General features: G+C 44.7%; 1 protein-coding gene across 3 annotated transcripts in view; it reads right to left on the bottom strand.

Moving 5' to 3' along the window:
• DMAP1 (DNA methyltransferase 1 associated protein 1) overlaps window positions 1-14,363 on the bottom strand; it is a 31,968-nt gene that overhangs the window by 8,321 nt on the left and 9,284 nt on the right. For all 3 annotated transcript variants that reach the window (XM_083845945.1, XM_083845943.1, XM_083845944.1), the window contains 3 exons: window positions 13,389-13,556; window positions 12,554-12,739; window positions 10,276-10,347 (listed from right to left, as the gene is read on the bottom strand). In XM_083845945.1, coding sequence (XP_083702071.1) covers window positions 10,276-10,347; window positions 12,554-12,739; window positions 13,389-13,556 — 426 coding nt within the window. The remainder of the gene's footprint in view (window positions 1-10,275; window positions 10,348-12,553; window positions 12,740-13,388; window positions 13,557-14,363) is intronic.

Raw genomic sequence — 14,363 nt, 5'->3', positions numbered from 1 at the left:
CTGGCCTAGGAACGAGCCGAAGGAGGAGCCACTCTTTACACCACCTTAAAATTGGATGTGATGGTCGCCTTACTTCCTGTATGCCACTGGTTAAAGTTCCCCAAAACAGACAGCCCAATATCAGTTTCCCAAATTATACACACGTTTCCCACAGTGCTGCCCCAAAACCCTTGAAATGAAAACAACAGACACCATCTGGACCTTCTGAATTCCTCGGACAGCAGGAACACTGCACGTGCACGCCCAAAGGGTGAGAACAGTAACCTTAACTCCGCTACGGCTGGATATGGCCCATCGCAGCTCCACAACTCAGTGCAAGGCTGGGAAAACCTGCCTTCTCCATCCCATCTTCTCAGACCAAAAGCCAGCGTACAGATGCTCCATAGCACCCCAGGGAGCAGGCCTTTCACAGCCTGCCCTAGAAAGCATCTCATCCTTTTGCTAGATATTATCACCACAATAGACTCCAGCAAAGGACAAGGACTACCACCAGGGGAGAATTTCCAAGAAAAAAGCCTGATCCAGGGGATGCAAAAGGAGCATTAGGGAAAGAAGAAAATCCACCCCTGTGCAAACAGCCAGGAGAGTAAGGACCAGCGGCCACCTCTGTCCTATTTTTATACCCCGAGGGTCTCTGGCTCAGCGTTGGGGTTTCTGCACAGCCGTGAATTTCATACTTCAGATATCAAATCTTTACGGAGAAGAAAAAGGCAGCCCAGAGTACGGGGTCTGGAGATGATAGGAAGTCTTGGTTTATTGGTTCAAGGAAGAGCACAAGCTGCTCCCCTAGGAGGCTCTCACGAGCTCAAGGAACTACTAGCAATACATACAACTGCTCCAGCAAAGCCTTCGAGTGTAACACCATGTGTGTCCTGCTCATGTCTGATGGGAGCCTGGTCAACAAACACCGAGCCAAGGTCTTTACTCATGCTCCTGAAGATCAGAGGATGGGGCGGGGAGAGGCAGGACAAGGTAATTTAACTACAAAGACAGGAACGCTGGAGATGCTGAGGAGTGGGGCTGTTTGTTTAGTTTAAAAACACATCAATTAAGCTTCCTTTTAATTCAGGCAGGAGGATCTGGCCTGCCAACAGGAAGGCTTCATTGGTTTCTCAAAGCAAGAGTATATTTTAATTTTACCATCATTAAGAAAATGTTATGATTTATGTGGCTGCTGTCAGACTAATATCTTTAGAATTTAGCTGGCTAAGCCAATTCATCTCTAAGACTGATGAAGGCTGATTGCTCTCTATGCAAAATGTATTAAAACTAAATGAGCAGTCTATTACTCAAACGCTGCTGATAATCTGTTAGCCAGGGTCCGTTAGCTGGGCTGCCGTGCTGCAGGGGAGAACTCTTTGTGTCCCGTACGGCTCAGGCAGGCCCAAGCTGACTTCGGCAAGCCCTTCTTTGTGCTGGTGTTTTCAGCAGGTGTCCACAGATGAACCAGTGTGTTGGAGGTGATGCCTCAGCTGCCCAGGTTCCTGAGGAATGGGGCGATCCACAGGGATCACAGCACACAGAAGGGCTCTCTGGCTATGGATGTGTGAGCTGGGACGTGTGGATTCTGAAGGCCCCGTCTCTGCGTTACTAAAAACACCACCCGGGGCAGTCTTATTGCTCACACTGCAGCTCCTGGGATGATCTTGGCATTGTCACGGATCGAGCCCTCTGCAGGGGCTGAGGAAAACGCTGTTCCTCGGAGAACTCCAGCAAGCAACCACAGCTTCCGAGGTGAATGGCATTTGCCCTTTTCTTTCCTTCCTTATACAGGACTATTATTGTTATTTATTATCTTTAAAGTCCCCATGTAATAATAATACCCGGGAAACAGATTGCTCTAGTCAGAAAACTGATTAGCTAGGATTTTTGAGGTTACTATATTTCGGATGCTCTTCTCCTTTGACAGCCTCTCCCTACAGCCCTGTTTGCTCCACCAGCCTGCGCTTATAATTACACCAACGTCGCTTTTGATTTAAGGACTGCAATCTTTTGTCCTTGCTATAAACAACCTGCACTAAACACATGAACTGTGTGTATCAAGAGAAAAATAAATAAAGAGCTACAGAAAATTGCGTGAATCAACAGCACGAAGCCGTGGCATCACAGCCCCCCTGTGCAGAGTCTCCCCCTGAAGGAGGAGGGCACTGCTCAGGAATTTGGCTCGTGCAGCTTAACTAGATGAGCACAGCACCCACCTCACTTCAGCGCAGGGCTGGACAGAATTGGGGTTGGCCCCGAGTGGTCAGATGGCTGCAGAGCGCTCTCACGGCTGAGTCCCCTCGAGCTTCTCAGTGATACAGGATTTTCTACGCCTTTACTTAACGTTCGAGACGACGTTCTGCCAACAAAACCTCGCTAATTCACACTAATGACTAGGAGACCTACTGCAAATTAATTGTTAATTGGCAAAATTCATTAGATGAACAAACATGGTAAGAAGTAACTGAAGATACAGCCTCCCCAAACAGAGTAGCTTCATTTGTTTGTGTTTGTCATTCTATTTTCATAATTTATGGTAATACTTTTAAGTGTAGTCATAAATGTATTTGAGCATATTTTGGACGAGTAACGAAGTCTGCGTAATAGCAGAGCTTGCAGCAGTGCCCTGTCGGGTCTCACAGCATCACCACCTGGCAGGTAGAGATTGCCATGGGCATCTGCATTAGGAGTGGGACGGGTTTGCAGGATCTACAAGGACAGATTCGGCTGGATCCCACATATCTCTGTGGTCATCTTAAACATTCTGCTCTCAGTTTTCTGCCTTCCTCATAGATTTCCTCATTTTCGGTGCTCAAAGCATCCAAAAAAAAAAAAACTCGCTTTGGTGCCAAAACTTTTTGTTTGGTCTCTCACCAAAATGATATATCAGCGGTTACTCGGACATTTCATACGTCCGCTCCCTGATGCTGCACTTCAATCCATTTTAATTCAATTTCAAGACAGTCTTTTCCTTAAACTCACCATTCCCCAACCCTAAACAATGACTGTCCTAAAACCGTTAATCCTAAGAACTCCACACTTCTGACCTGTGTCTGTACAGCTATAAACTGTGGTTTTATGCACCGGTACCGTTGTTCAGCATTATAATACAGCTCACTGACATTGAAAACCACCTTCTTCATGGATTTCAGCAGCAATTCAAGAAAACTTTCTCATTAGGCACTTTCTTCATGGATGTCTTTAGAGTACTGAATTGCTTAGTGGGTTTCCAGGAAGAAGGAGCGCTAAAGTTTCAGATGAATAATGCTTTTCGCATTTTCTGGCTGAAGATGGGGAAAGAAGGTCAACCTTTTCCCGTCTGCATGGCTCTACTCTGCAGGAGCAGAGAGCCTCCACTTCTGCACAGTTTTAAGACTCAAGGAAGAACCATATTAAGTATTCTAGCCTTAGAGCTCCGGAATTTAAAAAACCCCAACAGAGAAATTCAATTTCAGGTATGAATGTGCACATTTCTGGAAATTTGAAGTGCTTAACTGCTCAGAACTAAAGTCGTACAATGAGAAGTGGATGGGTAATTGCAATGGATATATGCAAAACTAAGAAAAGTTTGAAATTACACAGGTATTCTCTGCCTCAATGAGCATATACGCTACCCCCTGCCCAAGCTTACAGCCATAGACCCCATGCCTTACGTCAGTGCCTGCTGATCTGCCAAACTAAGATTTAGGATTAAAAAAAAAAAAATCATACTGCTATGCCATCTCTACTATGCTATGTAACACATTAAGCACAATGATCACTTTGGGATGGCACGTGACCATCGACTTGCTCCATCAATGAGGCTTAATGCTAAATAAACCAACCTTTTAAGAAGAAAACATGTCTATATTAACTTATGTAAATGGTTATTTCAGGGTGGTTTTTTTTTAGACTGAAGTAAGACATACCTCACAAATTCCCAAACCAATTGTGCATAAACATAAATTCTGTACCTGAATCCTCCCAGCAAATTAAACCAGTTTTACTTGTTAGAGGAATATACCTAGTAATAGCTTTGTCAAGGATGATGGAGGCCAACAGGTCCCAGAGAAGCACAGAATACTCAGGCACATGGCAAGGAATCAGCTCATTGATCCTAGAAACATTATTGCACCGTTATGCATCTATAGCACTGATTCAGGGGTAAAGCTGAGAGACTTCCCAAAGGAAGCCAAAGGTCCTGAAGCATCAATGGCTCAGCACGATGGGTTTTTACCCATGCAGGTAAAAAGGTCTTCAAGGTTTCTGTACCATCTTACCCTTTCCCCCCTGGGATGCAGGCACAGATTGCTCCGATCCAGCACAAGTAGCTGCTCTAGTGCAAGGTGGCTGGAGAAAAATGATTTAAAAGTCCCTTCCAACTCAAATCACTCCATGATTATAAAATTAGAGTAACTTGGAATCAACGTGAATGATGGCTGATAACCTGGAAACAGAGTCAGTCTTCTTCCAGCTTGGCATCCAGGTTGTGACAAGAAACAAGGCACCTGAGAAGACAAAGACCCCACACCGTGAAAGGGCTGCCTGTCATTTAGGAGATGGCAATCCCTCCCCTTAAAAACCTTGTGCCTTAAGTAAATACAGTGCAAGTCTGGTAAAAATAAAAGGGCTACAGGAAGCGTTTCCTTAGGGAAAAAATAGTAAAATGCATGGTGCAGAATTAAGAAATGCAAAGGACATTTTTACTGGACGGTGTTTTACATTAAAAGCACGTTAGGAGTACCACACTTCAGTACAGATCCGCAGATTCCCAGGTAACCCTGCCCTGCCGCTCTGTACAGGTGTAAAAAACAAGTTGAGGCCTGTAAAGGTGACTCCAAGGAATGGCTGCATGGTCCCTAAGCTGCAGCTGATGGAACCAAATGAAAAGCACAGACACGTGTGCTGTGATTACAGGGAGGGCCCTAAGAAAGGCCACAGGAGGTGGCACTGTGATGACAGTTTCACACAGCACAAGAATACTGCGAGAACTTCCAAATCAGACACACACCCAAGAAACTAGCAAAACATGCACTTAATCTTGAATTGATGTTGCTTTTCCCTTAAATAATTTAACTGAAACTACGCTCACACAAATACCAAAAACTACAGTGACTGATTACACTCCAATCATTATATTGGTTAAGCTAATTGGTTAAGCTAAAAATAAATATATAAGTTGCTTTGCGTGAGTTACATACAATCAGGGTGCCCGTGCACATAAAGGTGACAAAATGAAGGCTTTTCAAATCCGCCCAGGACTGGCAGACAAAAATCCCCAAGTCCTGGTGCTGCCCAGTGTTTGGTAGCTGATGATCCAACACAGAAGCAACACGCCTCTTCTACAGTACTGCAGGCCAAAAGAGATTGTTAGCTACAGACTGTCCACCTCCTGAGAAAAGAGTGTCTTTTCCAGAACTATAACTTATTTTAGCAGACCCCATTACTGCATCCAGAGTGTGTTCTTTATACCTGAGAGCCTACTAAGGCTTTGGTCCAGATGCTTTCCCACAGCAGATTTCCATGAAAGAGGTGACAGATGCATTTTTCTTCCAGCAATTTAACATTAACTGCCCTGCAGCTCAGCTAAGAATGAGAACAGAGGAAGGGTGCTGGACTCACCTTCCCTACTTCATTTAAGATTTTGTATCCTTTTGTTGTTCTTTTAAAAAATAAAATACTCCGGTGTTTTCATCTCATTTCACTCCTTACAGACATGCATTTAATTAGGAAATGCACCGGCACTCACTTAACCCTAATTAAAGGGCATGTAATGCAACAGAGAGATGGCAATGCCACAACATTAATTTGATCCAGCTTGCATCATTTGTTCATGACTTTTATTCACAGAAATGAGGACGCTACCTTCCTCTCATGCCTCTGCCAGGCTCCCCATGGAAATTACTCTCTCCCACTCTCGCAGAGTGCAAAATTTACAACTTCACTCTTGAAAAACTGCTAGCAGAAGCAACAAGCACATTTCAGCTAACTAATCCATGGGAAGTTCGGATCTGGAAACATAAACTTTCCTAACTAATAAGGGTATGCTGATCTCCATCAGACTGTCCTACCAGGATGCCTTGGACTGCAATCGATACAAAACAAATAAATTATTAATTGCTCCAAGTAATTAAATTTATCAAATCCAAATAAAAATAACTGATATTTTATGGAACTGCTTCCAAAGCCAAGCCTCTGAAGGGATGGTATTGATCACAGGAGGACAGACAGATGTTTCACATGTTCGCAGCCGATGAGGTCTGGGTTTGCATTAATGACAGGCAAGGAGCAGAGCCAACAGCCTGCGACGCAGAGTAAACAGGCAGTGTGCTTGGCCATTTAATTGTGGGTCAGATCAAATACAGAGAATAAACACACATACAACCCCATCTTCCCCTCAAGCATCATTCATCCTGGAGCCGTAGTAAGCACTCAGTTCATACTCCAAGGGAAAAAAAAAAGAGGAAAAGAAATCACACGTATGCATTGCCCCCCACTACCACAGTAAATTCTTATTCGTTAATCAGTGCTAAAAAACAAAAATGCTCAGCTGGCTAATAAATATTTAAAAGCTGGTGAGTGTGAAAATTTGAATCGATGGGTACCAAAGCTGTACTTGAAATTTTCCTTCCTCTACTTTTTTTTTAATTGGTTCAACAGGCAATTTGTCTACAAGATGCTAGTTAGCAGAAAGGGTCAGGCTGCTGGCTGAAAGCCTTTTCGAGAGACGGTGGGCAGCTCTGAAGGACTGAGCTAGAGCATCCCTCAGTCCCTTCGGTGGGCTAAGATCTCTACAAACTCCTTTTTACCCTCAAGTTTTGTTTTGTTACCGGATGAGACATCACTCAACCAATTCTCTTCCAGCTCCTCAGTTCCCAAACCTGTGACGATATAGCAGGGACACAGACCAATACCTCACATATGCAGGAATAGGGAGAAATGCCCACCCTTTTCCATCCATCATCTTCCTTCTTAAAAACACTGATGTGGTTATTCAATGACATCAGCTAATTTTAACCTAAGACTCACAGATAAAGCTGTGAGAGAAAATGAGCAACCTAAGGTAACACTCTGAGGAGATGTTAAGTATGCGAAAGCTAAGTGCTCTGAACACAACGCAGTCAAAGGTTAAACTGAAAGCTGAACACAACGTGGTACAGAAACACTGTGGTGAGTTCAAAACAAACTCAGCTCTGCCCTACAGAAGCACGGCATTGCCCAGATCACAAATGTGCGGTTACCGTTGGTTTGTCTGAGTCCTGGAAAAGATTCAAGATTAATAGCTCCCATTTTCCTTTCCCTTAGGCAGGCCCTTGGCAAAGCTTTTCTCATAGCTCCCTGCTTTCCCTTTAGTCTCTTCCTCTCCTTTCCCTGTACAAATTCCCTACCCATCTCTCATTTCCTCTGGCTCTTTGGCTTTCTGCCCTCCCAGCTGAGCAGATCTGGTATAACAGGAAGTTTTCTAGAAGCAACGTTTAGAATTAATAACACATTCCTGGTGTTATTTTCGTAACATGGTTTTACTAACAGCAATGGCAAAGGTGTAAAATTCCTTTTCAGGAAACTCATGAAAAGCTTACCCCCTTCCCAAACATCTGCTGCTGCCTCCTGTTCTCCGTGGCACCAAGGCAGTGCACTGACTTGCATTAAGATGAAGCTTTTCATAATGCCCAGCTTCCTACTGCCATTAGAGAACCTTGCAATCTGTGCTGTCAGGAGGCAGAGGGGAAATCCCATGCAGAGCAAGGGCACAGGGGCTGTGGCCTTCTTTGCCTGTGGCCACAGCCCTACGGAGAACAATAGGAGACTGAAGGCATTGTGATAGAAGGCAGCTTGTCGAACTCACTGGAGAAGAGATTACTCTTCAGCATCTGCTGAAGGAGAAACTTTCAGTTATGAAGAATAATGGCTGTAAGTGACCATTAATCCTAGAAAAAATAAAAGTCTTCAAATTCAGCCTGTGCATAAGATTTTTGTAAGCTTTAACAACAGGGGGAATTTGAAAAGCCTGGACTATTGTCATAAAAGCTACTGGGAACAAATTTAGTAGAATACAGACTGCTAACTTTTTCTTCAAAGACTAATTTCTATATATTAATTTTAACTTAAGTTATCAGATAATTGTAAATCCTTGGGAAAGAAAAGAATCTCTCTAATCAAAGAGCAATTGCTATTATCCTTGGGATGGTATGATACATTTTTCACACTTGACAGAGGTTGAGTCCCTGATCTCAGTGCAAAATCCAACTTCACCTAACTATGAAGGCGTAAAGCACGGTAGCAAAGTACAAAATAAAAGAGGACAATAGAAGCCTTTAGGTGAGGAACCCTTTAGGTCCTCAGGCAAAAGAACTTACTGCAGGATATCACAAGCCTTTAGAAATCATTTTCCAATGCGTTCAGGGCAAAATATCTTATGCTGAATGCTGCCAGAGCACAGCTTTCCAGCACGGCACCCCATTTCCTCACCTAGTCCTAGCCAGGTCCCACTCTTATCATTGCAACACCACTGCTGTGTAGAGGGTTTGTCACGGAAAACCCACAAGTAAAATATTTGGATTAGCACGGACAGTCAACTCCACTTTATACCACTTAGCACTTCAGCATCTCTCACCAGTTCAAAAGGCCTGTCCTGACCTCATGTAATTAATTCTCCCCATCACCCGTATGTGAAGCAAATGAATCTATTAGCTCCCATTTTTTAAAAAAGGAGAAGAATTGAATAAACAACCCACGTGATTGACTAAAGACCACAAATGAATTCATTTGGCTGGGCGGGAGGCAGGACTCCCATTTCCAAGCAGGGAAGTATGGTTTTTTTCACCTAGATCAGTGATTTGCAGTCTTTTTAAATTTGCAAACCACTGGTATTTCTAACAGCAGCATTTACCTCCTTGAAAATTTCAAGCAGGTCATAGCAAGCTGCTCTAGGTCATCTCAGGAGCTTGGATACTGCAGACTGAATGTTGCTGAATCAGATTGCCATGCCTCAGCTTATCGCTGCATTTTGTAACTAGTACAGGGAACAGGGAGAAGCACATAGCACCCATTTTCGCAAAGGCTGGGATTTGAATTGGCCTGTTTGGCACACAGAAAGGCTGCTGACTTTGCCATATGGTTCCATCACTGACAGGTTATTGCTCAGCTTCTTTTTCAGGAGAAAAAAAATAGGAAAAAATCAACCATCAGTTATTAGTTTTCAAAATCCAAATCAATCTCCATAAATTACTCTATTTATCTTAGTGCCGGAGAACACATCTGCCACATCTCCATAAATCTCAACACATGCACTGCAGTCTTGCCCATCACTTGCTTTATTTATTTATTTATTTATTTATTTATTTTCAGTTTCTCCAGGCTGTAGCCCCTTGCTTACACAGGTAACCTGCAGGTGGTGGCGCTTCCATACTAAAGAGGTCCCGCAGCAGTGGCTTTGTAGAGGCAAACCACCTCTAACACGCATGTGCGAGTCAAAGCAGCATGATCCCCAACATATTTTTATTAACAGCCCCAGGACATCCCCAGCAAGATCTAAAACTGTTCTGACATCAAAACAACATCCCATAAAATGTTCTTTAAAAGCGATCTAAAAAGGGAGGGTACAGGGCAAGGAACTTACTTCTCCACCTTTGCTGCAATAACGTAACTAAGGATTATTATTTTTTTTTTACTAGAAAAAAAAAAAGCACTTGTACTAGGCAAACAAGATTTTGCTATTAAAACCCCTCTTAAAAACATTCAGCCAGGCAGGCAGGTTTAACCGACTCTGTATCCCAAAAGCTGTCGCTAAGATACAGACCTCAAGTCTTGCAGAGAGAACAGCAAGTTCTGTTCTCACGGATATCTGTATGACAGGATGAACAAAGGGGCTTTTCCCACAAATATTTTCCAAAGCTAAACAATGGCAATAAAAAGACTAAAAGTCAGACGCGTTTACGTCTCTCTCTTTTTCAAGTCACAACCTGAACATGTAGTTCTTAAATTCACCTTCTCATCTATTAACGCACGTGCTCTACGAGGCCTTTTACACTTGGCTGCAAGCTCTGTTTGGAGCAGACAGCCCCGTTTGGGTCTGTCACGTGTGCCTAACAGCAGAGCGGGCACACCAGTAACGAACACAACAAGCTCAGGTGCCTCTGCAAGGCGATGTGCTGGCTTTCACAGAGCCCGCATTCCATGTTTCTGAGTCTCCACATTTACAGAATTCCTTTCTTATTTTAGAGGCAAGATCTTGACTTTCTTTAGCTATAAAAGGAGAACAGGCAGACTGAAAGATATTAAGAGAGGTCCCAGGGGACCAGAACAACAGCCTACCCTCTGGCTTCGCAGCGTGACACCTGCAGATTTGAAGTCAGGAAACTTGATGCCAGCAGTCTCAGGAACGGCCTGAAAGAGATCGAAACAGGATGTGTTGATGGAGGAAACAAAAAACACAAGACTTGACAGAGACGCTATCTGAAGGGGAAACACTGTTTCCTATGACAGAGAACCACCTGCCATGGCCACAGGTCAGAGCTGAGGGAAGAGGAAAATCCCAAGCAAACTCACTGAGAAAAATACTCCAGTTAAAGGTATCTTTGGAAAGCTCAAGCACTTTGCTGGTTTGTTTTAAGTACACTGCTCTGCACAAAGCCTTGCACCCATCCAACAAGCGTAAGCCCTAACCCTAAACAGTGGTACTAACATATGTATATTTGCACAATGCCATCCTTACCTTAGGCCCATTTCACTGACCAGAATAGCCCGAGAGTTCTTTACATCTGGGCTTCCAACTCTAAGTCCTCTACGGTACGAGCTGAGAAACCTGCGTGTGTTTGGGCATAAAAATTTTTATCATCTGTGGTCAGCCCAATCAATAGAGGTACCAGGAAGAGTTTTCTAAGTACGCCTATGGTGGAAAAAGTAAATCTCTTAACTACCAATAGGGCTCATGAACTCTTAAGGGTTCTCTTTGAGCTTTGGAGGTAGCAGCCTCTCTCCTTGTATAGAGGATATAAAATAATATAACAGAGGGAGAGGGCTGCAATCCAAAACCAATCCTCCCTGCTTCCTGGGGATGAAGGTTGGCTTTCAGATGCCCTGAACTCTGCTCCCCCAGCCTGTTGCTGAACACCCTGACAGAAGCAGTGAGGGTAAATCAGGATGGCTGGCTTAGCCGAGACAACTCTGACTGCACTCAGCACAGAAGCAATTAAATGGGTTCTTTTGCCTTGCGTGCCTGTACATGCTGTAAACGCTTCAACCTCAATTGACTCTTTGGTAAATGATTTTCCTTTGTTGAAATGATGCTGATGCAGCTCCCGATTCAAATTCTTAGTTAAAATGCAATTTTTTTCTTAACATTTCCCGGCTATGGTTGGTAATTGACTCCTAATGGACTCTGTCATGGTTGAAATGATGCTAGTGCAACAACAGAAACTGCTTCTCTGCCCACCCTGGCGTGCCTATCCAGTGCAAGCCTCCAGGCACCAGCCCCACAGGCAGTATTTCAGGCTAGCCTCCTTCACCTTGGCATCCTCAGCATCCTCCCAGTTCCATTCTCCATCACCACCTTTCTTTTTTTTTTTCCCATTACCACCAATGAAAAGCTCCTTTATTCTGAGGGAGATAAGCCAGCAATGGGTGAGCTTTACCTGATCAGCCCTCAAGGGAATTCAGCGTGCAATGTCCCCAGTGCTACTGTATTCAGAATGTGGGCTGGGGTAGGGTGGAGGTGAGGGGGGAGTTTTATGGTAGCGGTGGCTATTAGGCGCCCTTAGTTTGGCAGTAAGTGTCTAGTATTCACTGCTTTTCTCCCCTCTCTGCACAGACCCTTTCGGAGGAAGATGACAAGTGCTCTCTGCTGACAGTGTGGATGGATAGGAATTTCCAGGGACTAGCTGGAAATATCTGAGACATTGCAACAGCTCCTTTCTAAGAAAGGTCCTGAATTTAGTTCTCCAGGCTGACCAGTCCCAACTCTCTCAGCCTCGCCTTGTAGGACAGGTGCTCCCATCCCTTGATCATCTTGCTGGCCCTCCACTGGATGCTTTCCACTGTGTTCATGTCTCTCTCTTGTATTGGGGAGCCCAGAACTGGACGCAGTAACCCAACAGGGTTGCTCTGATCACAGCTGAGGCACACACATTGAGCTTGGGGAGATGCTCCTGAGACCCAGGAACTGGAAAGGGAGGAGAAACAAGGACTAAGAAAAGAAGGCAGGTGATAGACAATGGGTTTGTGTGACAGCCCTGCACGGCAGTACCAAAATACCCTTTGGAGAAGCAGAGACAGAAATTTCTCTCTGCCATGAGGCATGAATGACTGTCTGACATCATTTCATCCCATTCTTCAGGTAGGGAAAGGAAAACATGATTTAAACCAGCACTTTTCAAATGGGAGAGAGACAGAGAGCATATCAGAGTTCTCTGACAAGGACTGGACAGACCGTTCTCTGCCTTCCAAAAACTCATCCAAAAACATATCTGCCAGAAGGCATCCACCAGCCACTCTCCCTTAAAAAGCTAAAAGCCTGACCCTGCTATAATTGCTGAAGCAAACACGTGCTACCCAGCCAGAGCACAAAATAGGGGGAAAAAATAAAAGTGTTTACAGGCTTCTCTGTCTCCTTCTTCTGCGGAAGCTTCTTCTTGGGAGCCTTGCGTTCAGCACGTCTCTGTTCAGTGGTGGTGTCAGCAGCTGTGATGAGTTTCTGCAGATCTTGTGTTCTCTTCTCTCTCTCTTTCTTCCTGGTTTCAATTTTGCGGAGCTCCTGAATGAGGTATTCTTCTTCTGCCACCTGCAGACCAGAGCACAGAAAGGCAATGGGAGCAGCAGAGGAGGCCTAGCAAGGCAAGGGGGCCATCTACTGATAACAACTCTGCTCTGGACCAGCCTGGAAATGCCTTTAAAGTCCCCTGCCTAATGTCCTGAAGACAATGTGAATTTGCAGAGCACGTTATGCTCCAAGGCCTCGCCCTGCATCCATGGCAATACCAGTCTACAAACTAGCAGGTATGGCAACGTCCATGGTCCACCCTTTAGCAGCAACCACGAGTGATTAATCCCACCTTCAGACAAGGAGACTGAGCACAGAGAAAAGAGTAGAAAAGCTCATGTATGCTGTAGTTGCAAATGCAGTGCTATGAAAAGCTGGCTCTCCTCCCCAGACATAACATGTAGTTATATCTAGTATCAGCACAGCAATAAATGTGAGAGAGACCAGCAGAGTCATTACACATGTGAACTTGTCATTAGAGTGAACTAATGACAGAAAAGAATTCTCCCTCCCAAACTTTGAGGAACACACAGCTCCTTAATCTCTAAGCAGTACTTGGACTGGGCAAGAAAACAGCATCACCTTTCTCTTTCCCACCTTTTGGCCTATGTCACTATCCACTGACTCCAGGCTGCAATAATTCCTGTGGGGCAGTGGTTCCCCCAGATACCTGTTCTGGTGTCCTGTTGTACAGCCTTTCCAGTTGTTCCTTCCTCCTCCTCTCATGGCCAGCATCGAAGACCGGGATTTTCAGGTCTGTGCCTGGAGCTGCACGAATGTTAGCCAGCTTAGCACAGATATGGTAATATCGTTCCTTCAGGTCCTCCACTGACCTTTTCTGTGGAAGACATCACAAGAGGACAACATTATGAAAGAACCAAGCAAAACCTTGTACAGGATCCAGCTAAGGACCCACTGGATGAAGGATGTCAGGTTGGGTGTAAGAAACAACACCTAGGTGGCGGATCAGCAAGGAGCCTTGTCAGAGCCTGTGGAGCCAGAGGGAAGGGGGAGTTCCTCAGTGAACCATGCAAATTAACTGCCAGGAGTTCAAAGCCACTGCTTTAAAAACTCCCACCAGAGGGTCCAACATTACAGCTGAGGGTTAGGGGGACTACAGAAGTGATCTACTCCAGATAAAAGGATGCAAGAAGAGTAATTGTCTCAAGAGAAGGAGATCTGTGACCAAGAAACTCTGAAAAGCACACCGGAGGCCTCCTCTGAGCTGCTGCAGACAACGGCTATTTGAGCCACAACCAAGAAGGTATCAGCTGCAACCATTCATTACCCATCGTTACATGGAGCCTGAGCTGTGTTCCCTTACTGCAAGCACTAAAGGTGTTCGGACTGGCCAGCCAGGCAGACTCTTGTTATTCCATTTTGCTACACGCTCTTCACCTGAGTGTTTCAGAGGACCGCAAAAGCCTCCAGCTCTTGGAGCTGTTCCATGGGAATCGTATGATTCCCATGTCCCCAAGAGGCAGGGAAACAGGAGATTTAGGATCACAACACCAGGGCTGCATCTTCAGACCACTGATGAACCCTACTTCAGAGAAATGACAGAAACCTGCACCAGGTCAGATCACAAGTCAGGAGTAGTACAAGAGAAAAATCCCAATCCCCCAGGGACCACGAGAAGATCCAT

This window comes from Anser anser (genome assembly GCF_964211835.1).
Source record: "Anser anser genome assembly, chromosome: 8".
Classification (NCBI taxonomy): domain Eukaryota; kingdom Metazoa; phylum Chordata; class Aves; order Anseriformes; family Anatidae; genus Anser; species Anser anser.
This window is presented reverse-complemented; position numbering and strand designations above follow the sequence as displayed.